General features: G+C 34.7%; 1 protein-coding gene across 1 annotated transcript in view; it reads left to right on the forward strand.

Moving 5' to 3' along the window:
* The window catches only part of CSMD3 (CUB and Sushi multiple domains 3), a 669,880-nt gene that overhangs the window by 436,649 nt on the left and 220,913 nt on the right, over positions 1-12,318 (forward strand). Inside the window, exon 30 of the mRNA XM_064441769.1 lies at positions 7,247-7,438. Within this exon, the coding sequence (XP_064297839.1) occupies positions 7,247-7,438 (192 nt within the window). The remainder of the gene's footprint in view (positions 1-7,246; positions 7,439-12,318) is intronic.

The following is a 12,318-nucleotide window of genomic DNA, read 5'->3' on the forward strand; positions in this document are numbered from 1 at the left end:
GTCAGATTATTTAATGCATGAGTAGCCCTTTTGTGTGGTCCAAGATCCTGGTTGGTGATTGTGTCTTTCTGAGAAGCTATTTCTGTCTCCCTGTATTCATATACATGCATAAAGAAATATGCCATCTGAAATAGGGATAGATCTGGTATAAAAAGCTTAAACCCCTATAGTTCAAAAAAACCCCCTAAATGCTAAAACATGCCATCTAAATGAAATTAAGATTTTCAAAACACTTCTCCCCAGCTGGAATTCATTGCCAGCATGATTACACATTGTCACAGTATCCATTTTCTGCTAAGTTCCAGCAATTATCTGAAACCATATGTCAATTAATTTTGGGGGGGATGGGTTTCATACTCAGTGCCAAAGCTATGAGCAAATGCTTAAGGGATAATAGATGTTCAGAACTGAAGAGTTCATATTTATGGAAAAAGATCTACTTATGAGCTGGGAGAAAATAGCTCATAAGGTTGTCCAATAACACATGGTAAGAGCTGTGTACTATTTCAGATAGTTTTAACAAAAAGCATTTTAACAACTAACGTGAATTGACAACAAAAACTATAAGAAAAAAATAAAACTAGATTATCTCATTAAACCTGTGTCTGTTATCTCCCTAAGAACTAAAATGTATCTGACAGTGAAATCAGATAAAGTCCCTTAGGAAAGAATTTGATCTCTACTGTTCCCCTGACAAGAAGAAGATGTGAGACTATACCAGATTACAGTGTAAACAACACTTTTAAAACAAGTTCAACTGACAATTGATACTAAATACTTTTGACTGATAATCAGTAGAATGCATAAAATAATCTGGATACAAATTCTGAATATAATAGCAAAGAAATAATGTTTACATGTGCAGTTGGCCAAGTAGACTGTGTTTTCCAAATTGAGTTGTCAGGTAAGCGTTCTAAAACTTATCATTATTGGTCATACAAACCATTGCTGTTGGAAACACAGAAGTATACATCTCCAGGTTTCATAAAGATATATAATATATTTAATAACATGGGACTTGGCATCTATGGTAACCGTAAATTTGTGATGTCTTTCAGAACTACTTCTATTTTTGAGTCTTCCTGAAAAATCTAACAGGTGAATCTATACTGATTAAACTATGTATGGAGTGAATTTCTAAATGAGCTCCAATATACACCAAATATATATAAGAGTTTAACTAAAAAAGTATAAATATGTGGCAGGAGAAAGATGCAAATACAAATCAGGAAGATGTTTCTTTTTCTTTTTTTCAAGGCCTGGCCAAATTTACTTTATGTTGGTTTGTGTGTTTGTTTTTTTTAAAAAGACTAATAACTGTCATATATGTCAAATAAAATTATTAAAATAGTGTTTCAATAGCTAAGAATAAGATCCTTGAAGATAACTCTACGCACAGAAATTTAAGTAATTTTTTAAGTCTTTCTATGAGCAACAAATTCAGTTAAACTTTTTTTTACAACTCAGCTTTTTCCACCTTTTGAAAACTTAAATTATTTTTGCTTTCTTTCAAAGTTTCTTAAAGAAAATAATCTTTCCCTGTGTCAGGGTTCTGTGTGCACTAAACAGGTTTTCCAGCCCTAAGCATCCTCAGCTGGGAACCCCCCTGCCCAGGAACCCAATTTCAGCTCAGCACAAGGCTCCTGTACAGATCCTTCGTCCCTGTGCTGTAGGGAGCTTGGCTCCTGGATGGAGTGCAAGCCAGTCATATCCCTGGACTAATCACCTGATTTAGTAGTAATTTTCAAAGGGTAGATGCTTTTCCCCAAAATCCCCTTTTCCTATTTGTCAAATGTATATTTAAAGCATAATATATTATAGGGATTACCAGGCATGGCTTTACTTTCTATAACTGTCTTCAAAAGATTGCTAGTCAGGTTCACCTCTAATGCTTTTTTCCAGGTTGGAAAAAACTTTTTAATTGGTTTATGTGTGGTTGTGGATGCATGAGGCTTGTGCATGTGCCCACATATATATAATGCAAAAGCAGTTTAAAAGAACAGTACCACACTGTACCACACTGGTTATTTATTATCAGGATAATATTACCAAAATGGGAATATTATTTGGCATACACTGGGAAACAGCGAAAGAAAAATAAAAGAAAAACCACAAACAAACCAATGGCCATTACCTTGCAGAGGACCTTGCAGCGGTCTCCAGCATGCATCTTTTCACATGACTTTATGTGTTGTGACTTGCCTGTTTTTGTAAGTCTGGGGAAAGCCAGTGAAATCTCTGCTGAGGGATTACACAAGTACACAAATTAACAAGAAACCTCTAACTTGCTTGGTGAACTTGTTTGTCAGGAGAGAACAATCTACTTGACTTAACCCTTTTTTTGACAATAGCATGCGCACAACCTGTTTGACAATTACGTGTTTGCGAAGGCAAATACACAAGTACAGAGGACAGCTGGGGTGTCAGGACCTTCAAACTTTGTGTTGTACACCCCTTTTTGTGCTGTGGCCAAGTTGCAGTCCCTGTGAGTTCAGAGGCAGCCAGGTAAATCCCCATGGATGGCTACAGGGAGGGAGTGTTATCCTTCCTGTTCCAATGTATAACCCTTCTTTAGTTATCGGTTTCCTGTTCTGGTGTGTGGTGCCAGGCTTGGTGCTAGGATGCATTTGGTAAATGCTTAGTGTAAGAGGGAAATAAGACTCAGAGAGGTTCACTGAGAGTTATAGAAATATGGTGGAGATGGGCCTCGCTATCTGGAAGCAAGTACTATTCCTATAGCTTTGGACAGCAAAATAACCTGCTGGCTATGCCAGAGCCTTGGACTGTCAAGGCGGTTGCTGCTGCTGCTCTGAGAATGTGTAGAGTGTGTGACCTTGAAAGCTACTACTGTCAACCCACAGCACCTATTGCTCCACCACCTCTCACAGTTCATACAGCAACAAGAGAAGCAAGCCAATCTGCTGCCCCGGCTCTAGACATTCAACATGGGACTTCTTTTCTTCCAGAAATTCATTCAAGATTTTCATCTGTTGTCTGATCTTCTTGGAAGATGTGCAATGGAAACTTAAACTGAAGATCTAGCTATTTTCTTTCCAAGTCTTTATTTCATTTAGAATACTTATGGTTATTTGAAACAGGACCTGAATCTAGGCATATGTGTTGCATTCTCTGAGCTATTGACTCTTGAACTAGTCAGAAAGTTCTGAGAAGTAACATCAATATGCATTCTATCTTCTGCTTCAAATTAAACAGAAGAGATTTGAACTGTGATCTACACCAGTTTACTAATTGCTGTGGTTTGGAGTTTTTTGTTTTGGGGTTTTTGTTTTGTTTGGGTTTTTTCCCATGCAAAATAAACCTGACCTATCTTACACCTCCTAAATGACTTACTGTTGCAGAATCTGAGAGGAATGAAACCCAAAGTTAAGAGCCTAAGATGATGTAGCTAAGAGTTAGGTAAAGAGAGAACTTGCCTAGACAACCTAGAAAACCTTGACTGTGGAAAAGGTTAAACTTTTTGTGGAGAGGTGCATTGTCCCAAATGAAATTCTGATTCTGTGATTTATTCTTAATATTTTCCCATATTAATCTTCAAAAAATAACTGACAAACTTAGAATCTATGAAGCCATGCAAAATCAACAAACTGAGTCTATGGTTAGAATTTACTTAAGAATGATAATGGCTATGCTCCTAAATCTCTGTTAGATCTACAGCAGAAACAGAAATTAAAAATAGACAAAAAAAAAAAAGAGTGTATCTATCTCAGCAGTGCTCCAGTTGGTAGAAGACTGAATAAAAACACTGTGGCTATTTTATTCTTTCTTCTTCAGGAAAAGTTGTATGGAAGGTTCGATTTGAGATAGCAAATACCAGGCTGACCTGATTCTCAGACAGTATTAGAGATGCAGGGAGACTGCAGTGTCCATATAGGTAAAGGTATTACATGGAGTCTGGGACAGATTGAATTTTGAAGGTGCAGTCTGTCAGGATAGGTTCAGGATGATGGAAGTTTGAAACACCAACATTTGTAGAAAGCCTTTATCTAAAGTGATAGGAGTTTAGAAGAACATGTTCATTTAAATAAGCTAATAATTTTTTTTACAAACTGTGTGTTATGAAGAGCTTGAAATTTGGAAGAATTAGAACTTATGCTCTGACTCTGTGCTCTGGGGAAAAAAAAAAGAACAAAAAAAGGGAAAATATATTTTAAAAGTTTGTGGATTTTTCCTTAATTCTCAAATGAACAGATAGAATTGCCCTTTCTTTTCTCTCCAGAAGACATGCACAAATTAATCAAAATGAAGAAGTAATTTTGCCCCAGGGTTGGGATTCAGACTCTTTACTGATATTAGACTTGGCATGCATTAGAAAACTAAATTTAGAAATCACTTTTAACAGCAAGAAATCCCAAGACATTTATTATATTGATCCCAGCATCAGTGGAGTCTATTATTGCCTTGTCACAGTTTTAATGCCATGTTTCAAAGTATCTTTCCTGCATGAAAATGAAGCTGTCATCTTAGGACATTACAGTCACATATCAAATTACCTGGGCTGAATATACTTTACTGCGTAAATAAAAAGGTATAGATACTTCAGAAAGAGACAGAAAAAAAATGGGCCAAAGGTAGATAATGAAAAGAAATATTAAAAAATAAACAGAATAAAGACGCAAACAGAACTGAGAATGCAGTACAGAACACACCCCATCCAGACAATTATAATAGAGATCTCTGAAATCAAACACAGGTTTTAACAGTAGTAATGATGGGCTAGAGTCAGGCACATGAAACAAATAAAGAGTAGAGCAGACATCACAGAAAACTGTGGTTAAGAAATTCCATTTGAATCTGCCTTTTGCATTCCAGCACTATAATGCAAAATTAGTCTTAAAGCAGTCTTTTTATTTTTATATAAAAATAATATGAATTTGCAAAGTTAATTCATATTTAATATGAATCTGCAAAGTTGATAAAAGAGTTATAGAATAGTTTAGGTTGGAAAGGACCTCTGGAGACCTCTAGTCCAACTCCCTGGTCACAGAACAGTCAAACAGATAGGGCTGCTTAGGGCTTCGAATATCTCCTAGGTTGGAGATAACACAAATCCTCTGGGAAAAAAATTCTGGAAAAAAGGAGCAAGTAGGTTGAACAGACATGCCGGTATGCAAGAAGGCTACTCTACATGGCAAATAAGGAAAAGATTATCAGTTTGGCATATATATCTCATATCATATAATTTGTATTATAATTTGTATAATTATTACTAAGTGATTAAAAAAACCAAACAGCTTGTAACAGGAATTCCAAATAGAGCTGTGTGGCCCTTTAGCTTCTTTTCCAGCCATATACAATTCTTTTGCAGAATGATACAATCTAGTAAGAACAATATGATGTATAGCTAATAACAAATTTTGTAGCAACAACTTTCTCTCTTGAGCACTTCAAGACTGATTGCAAATTCTGTGTGACTATCAGCCCTCTTTCTTCTAGAATTTATTTCAGTATGTTTTTAATAAAACACAGGAGTGTTACTCTATGGCAGGATTTGAAGCAGATAATATTTAAGTGGGCAGAACACAGTTTGTCTCTAATATGGCATGATCTGATTGGCCAACACTACACAGAAGATGTAGTTTGTTCTGTGTTCTCAGCAGGGACTAATACAGATTAATATAAGACTGGTTTTACTACTTGCTTAAGTCTAAGTTTACTGTAAGGATTTATTTTTTCTTCTGATCTGCATTGTTATCAACCTTTTCATAGCTGATGAAATTTCACTCCTGTGTGATCTAGCTCCAGTATCTTACTCTCCTGCATACAACATTTGCAAGATCTGCTAGTATAGTGCAGTGAAATTTAGTAATTCCACATTTTAGTAATATTTTTTCTAAATTAAAAACCAGCAGCTTATTTAAAGGAGCCCTGATCATTGTCTAAAGCAGAAATTTTAAAAAGTTACATGATTATATATTTTAAAAATCATTATATTTCATTTATTATGCAGTAGTTAATATTTTAAAGAAGTATTTAATCTTTGAGGAATAAGGAGGAAAAATTTCCCAACCTTCTGGTCATAGCTGATTTTTGTGGGGGTTTATTGTGTTTTTTTCCCCCAGTTCTCAGGACATCTTATGTGGAAGAACAACCCCTTGGAAAGCTCCATAACTTTATAGAGCGAATTCTTTTATTTTTTATTAAGTATGTATTGGAAAGCAAGGTACTTGTGGTTTTTTTAGGGAAATAACCTATCTAGACCAAGATTTCTTCTTCAAAAAAAGTAAATATATAAACGACTTGCATTTCAGATCAATACATTGCTGTGTGTTGGTATTAGCTCCCCAGGAAGAGGGAGTCTGAATTACATCTTAGTACAGCCAATTTGCATTTATGTTACACAGATTGCTGAGCTGAGTGGGACCAGTTCCACAGGCAACTCTGATATTTGTTATTTATCTGTACTACATATAAAGCACTGCAGTTCTATAATGTAAGTAGGAAATAATATTTACTTAAATAAGCATTGATGTGCTTACTTTTCACATAGGCTTACATATTTTGGTGAATAATATATTAAATAATATGTTGATCATAGTATGTTAAATCTATGGAAAATACCTATAAATCTCATACTTCTCTTGTAGTCATTGTGGTTATGAGTGTGGTCCTAGTAATAATCTGTACTTATGCATTATCTGTAGCTGTATAGTCTCTCAGACAATGTCCCTGTGTATTTTTTGTGTAGGTAATTTCTTTAATATTATTTTAAAAGCCTATCATGACAGACACCTCATGTGCAAGGGTATAGATATGAGTGATCAAAGAAAAGCACTTCCAAATTCACTACTAAATGTTACACCATACTATGGAATTGTGGAGAACTGAATATGTGTACAAGCATAGCTTATGGGACAACCTGAGGTTCTTAATCCATTCTTTCCATGATTCATATCAAAAATCCCTCTAAGTTAGAAGTGCTAAGTGCCCAGGGTACTAGGAAATCTGCCACTTTCCTTTTTACATATTGCAATGCTCCACAGAATGTTTTCCAAAAAAAAAAAAAAAAAAAAGAAAAATTAGACACTTTAAATAATTAAAGCAGGTGGCAAAACATAATACTAGTACAAAACCAGTAGGTTGTTGGATGATTTCTCCAAATTTTTGAAGTGAGTAGGAAAATTTTGGATTTACAGAGCTTCCTGATTAGAAAAATAAAATGGGACAAAAATTGATTAAAAAGCTGACTTTTTCAAAGTTTCATTTTATTTTTTCCCTTCTCTGCTAGGTTCTGTAGCTACTGCCTGCCGTGATCCTGGTGTGCCCATGAATGGAACTAGAAATGGGGATGGAAGAGAACCTGGAGACACTGTCATTTTTCAGTGTGACCCTGGTTATGAACTGCAAGGAGATGAGAGAATAACTTGCATTCAAGTAGAAAATCGGTACTTCTGGCAGCCCAACCCACCAGTTTGTATAGGTATGCAGAAAAAAAATCAAATAATGCATTCCTAAATTTTGAAATTCTGGTGTAATGAATCACACTGCTCTAGGAACTTTCTCTGAAGAACAAATGCATACAAGTACTGGACATTTGATAAATTATTCTGTATAAAGCTCCAACAGACATTACCAAAACTTGTCCTCTGTAGTTGTCAGTATAACAGTTCTCATTCTTTCCCTCTCAAGTCCATATCATTTATAATCTGATGACCTATGACAGAGAAAGGAAGAAAGTCAATGTCAATGACACTACTAGCTTTGCCTTAAAACTTGAAAAATGGTGATGAGTGTGGAAGATTTGGTTAAAGTTCATGTGCCCATATGTACAAAATATCAGTCAGGTGACCTAGTAAATTTATAGATCAGGTAAAATTATGCAAGGGCTAAAGTAGGATGCAACAGGAAAGAATGAGAAGATGGTAGCCTAAATTCTCTATCAGTCTTCATTATTTTAAAAAGAACAATATTTTCATTAGTAAAAAATATAATGTACCACTTATTTCTGGAAATATTCCTCAGTTTCTAATGCTATTCTGATTAACGCAGCTTGTATTAAATAGATTTTGAAAGCACTTAACTCAGTTAAATATATCATGATGAAAAGTAATAAGAAATTACAAAATTATCTAGCAGATAGTAGCCTTCCAGTAATCTTTTCTGAGGCTATCCTAATCATTATTGTTAACAATCTAGAAAACATGTAAACCACCACTTCTAAAACCTGATGTAGAGTGATAAATAATCATGGGGTTACCCATCTGGCTAGTTTGGAAAGTAATAAAATTATGCTTATTTCCATTTCTTTAATGCAGTTGAATATGATATCATGATGTAGAATGATAGAGGATTTTGTCTCAGAGGACAGCAGCTGCTGACCTGAAATTCCCCACATACAGTAGCTAAAAAGCTTATCATGAAGATTTATTGGCCAAATATCAGGCATGAAGTTATTTTATATTGATTTCCTATAAAGATACATTTTTGGTGAATATTAGCTGCTAGAAGATTGAAGTAGGGTGTGCAAACCTTGGCTTGGATCCCAAAGAGTTCAAAATTGTCTGTTATAGTTCAGTACACTCTAAAGTTCATAAATATTTTTCCAAACTTGTTATATATTCACTTACTTTTTTTCCATGCTTGTACATCAGAACTGTACAAGGCTTAGTCTACACATAACTTCAACACCATCATGGTTTATCAAAGACTTAGAAAAAATAAACTCAATTTTGATGGATAAACAAGATAATTCCGGAGGTGTATTCTGTAGCATGTTCTACATTTACCTTATTATTTCTTTACACTCCAAAGTGTCTTCTTGAGCCTCCTAATTATTAATGCTCAACACTAGGTGAAAGTATTTGTTAATTGTTCTTACCTGTGGGACTGCCTTGGTTGTTTAGATTCCTTCAGTCTTGCCTATAACACAGTTTTAAGAACATCTTAATTTCAAAGGTAATATAAATGGAAAATTACAAACAGCTAAATATTGATACAACTATTTGAATGAGTAATGATAATTAGAGATTATTCTACACTGAAGATATTCTGACAAACTATACATTTGGCAATAGGTCTCTGCCAAAAGACAGCCCTTTGGCTTATGCCTGTGGTGCCCAAAATAGCTAGGTGTTTTCCAATCCAATGAATTTAAGAATCTAATCTTTCTGGACCAGAATCTTAAATTATTGTATTTGTTTACTTTACTCAGGCAAAGCATTAAAAATACTGACATGCAAATGTCATTTTAGGATTCAAGTTTACTATACATTTAGATGAAGTAAAGACTGTCTCCCAGATGCTTCAGAATTTCTTCAGAAATTCATAGGTCAAACTCTGAATTTTTTTTTTAATTGCAGTGTGGTTTGGTTTGGTTTTGTTTGAAGCAAGGTTTTGGTTTCTGTTTTTATATCTATGGAAAAGTTCTTTGTAAACAGTGAATTCCAGTGGTGCTTTCCTCAAAATGGGATCTATATGACACTGATGCAAAGGGAAAATTCAGCAGTTATTTAATATTTAATTATGATTATTTAAATATATCTTCAAACTAGATATAAGGAAGAAAGTTTTTTTTATGCTAAGAATGGTGAAGCACTTGAACAGGTTTCCCAGAGAGGTTGTAGATGTCCCATCCCTGGAAACATTCAGGTTGAACAGGGCTCTGGGAAACCTGATCTAGTTGAAGATGTTCCTGCTCATTGCAGGGAGGTTGGACTAGATGACCTTCAGAGGTCCCTTCCAACACAATCCAGTCTGCGATTCTATGATTCTATGATTCTATATTTAATATCTCTTGTTTTAAAAAACAACTAATGAAACCATACATTCTGTTTCTTTTGTTAATAGGTATTTCAGTGAATAAATAAATAAATAAATAAATAAATAAATGTCAGAAATTTTTCGAACAGTACTTTGTTACCTTCCAGAAAAATTAAATAGGTTTTAGATAAAAAACAACCCAACCTGTACTTCTTCCCATAGAAACAATGAATGCTAAGATCACCATACAGACTGTCTGGCACAGTCTGCGATTATCACTTTGCTACACAGGCATTTATAAAGACAGGTTGACATAACCTACATCTAGTTTTCACTGTGTACTACATTAAAATACATTTTTCATAGTGTGTTGACATTTGCCTTTTTTTTCTAGATAGGCTATTACATTTGTTTAGTCTTAGGTCTTATTTCTAATATCATAAAAGATAGGTGTCCTTTAAACTTTGTTTTCAGAGCTGGTCTGCCCTCAGCTGAAAACAGTTATGACACTTAATAATAACATTGCACACATTAAATTTAGAAAATGATGACTTCTGAAACACACAAGAATTTAATTCAAGCACACAGGGAAAGCCTTTAACCATCTTCAGAGAAGACAGTAAACTGGAAAACGCAACATCATCTAATAATATTTTTCATTACATGACGTTGACTTTCTCAATTTACTATCTAATGAATTAAAAAATAAAATAATCTAAAACTTCTGTATCTGAAGAAAATTCTACCAGGGAGATCTTTCAGAAAGTTGAAGATTAATGGGAGGTTTTATTGCTGTTAATGGTATAGCTTGAAATAAAATACATTTTGACTGTCCAACTTTGTGTACTTTCCATTTATTCACTGGAGAGTCTTTGATTATCAGCTAGACCTTTGGAAGGATTACATGAAAGAACCAGTGTCACTGTAGACAGAAAGAGTAACAGTTAATGTGTGTAAATGAAAGAATAATTAGATAAGAAAGGAGCTACTAATTTGCAAATATTCTGTCAATGAACTTAACAGATAACTAAACTAAATCAAGACCACAACAGGAAAGTATCATGAATGCCTACACTGGCAGAAAGTAGTCTGGAACAAGGACGTAACGTTTTGCGTTATCATCTTTGTATCATCATATATAAGTTCAGGGTGTCTCAGAAAATATCATCAGACTGATACAGTTTAGGGGTTACAGTTCATGTCCTCTTTGGTACTCTTACATTTTTGTTCTTGAGATACGCAGGTAGTGTAGCCTGAACCATTAAAGTACTTCAAGAGCGTGAATGTACAAAGTTATACTGAAGAACACTGGTTCTGGGTCATGGGCACCCTTTACATTCCACATAGCCTCACAGTTCAAGACTTTAGCTAAAACTTTTAGTTCAGCAAGATAGAAGGTTACAATGACCTCTTTTACAGTTAAAAGAAGCATAAATTTTTATAATAATTTCATTTTATTTTGTTTCAGAATTTTAACAAAAGAACATTAAATATAAGATGTTCCTTATTAGAAACAATACCAATTTTAGTCTTGTGAAGACAGAGAAATTGTCATTATTAACCTTTTGTAAAATTAAGTAAATATTTTGTACTAAATGAAACTTCTCCAGCCTGTTCCCTTGTAGCTAATGGAACTTTCTTTAGCAACTGAAAATCTCTGAGAAAATGCTATCATGATAAAATCTGAATTTGGCGATTGTTAAGAGAAACAAACAAACAAAAAAGTGCTAGGTCTGTAAAAGTTATTATATTAATTTGCTAGTTTCATCGCTTTATAATATTAATGTGTTTCTAGCACAAGGTGATGTTTCAGTTTCTAACTGCCTTTAGAGAAAATTGGTGATTTTGGAATTCATTACCATGTATTTTACCAAAATATAATGGAAGATTCTAATTTTATTTTGCTTTTTGAGGTACTTTAGCCATCCATTGCTCCCTTTTAATATAAGAAAAACATGTAAAATGTAGAAAGATAATACTCATATGTATTGTAACTATGGATACATTAATCTACTTGCATTACTTGAATTCTTAAAAGACTAGTGATTTATTTCTCCTGACATTAGAAAACACTGTGTATATTTCCCACTCAGATGATTTATATCTGTACATATAATCTTGATCTGCACAGATCATCCTGTGTGCCATCATATGGCAAGTACAAGACAACCAAGAGATCAGGCCCTGTCAGCATGGATTTACGAAAGGCAGGTCCATCTTGACTAACCTGACTCCCTTCTGTGACGATATGACCCACTTAGTGGATGAGGAAAAGGCTGTGGATGTTGTTTACCTGGACTTCAGTGCAGCCCTTAACACCGTTTCCCACAGCATTCTCCTGGAGAAACTGGCTGCTCATGGCTTAGACAGGTGTACTCTTTGTTTGGTAAAAAATTGACTGGATGGCTGAGTCCAAACAGCTGCGGTGAACAGAGTTAAATCCAGTTGGCAGCCAGTCAGAAGTGGTGTTTCCCAGGGCTCAGTGTTGGGGCCAGTCTTGTTTAATATCTTTACCAATGATCTGGATGAGGGGGTTGAGTGCACCCTCAGTAAGTTTGCAGATGACATCAAACTGGGTGGGAGTGTTGATCTGCTGGAGGG

The sequence above is a fragment of the Phalacrocorax carbo genome, chromosome 2, assembly GCF_963921805.1.
Source record: "Phalacrocorax carbo chromosome 2, bPhaCar2.1, whole genome shotgun sequence".
Taxonomy (NCBI): domain Eukaryota; kingdom Metazoa; phylum Chordata; class Aves; order Suliformes; family Phalacrocoracidae; genus Phalacrocorax; species Phalacrocorax carbo.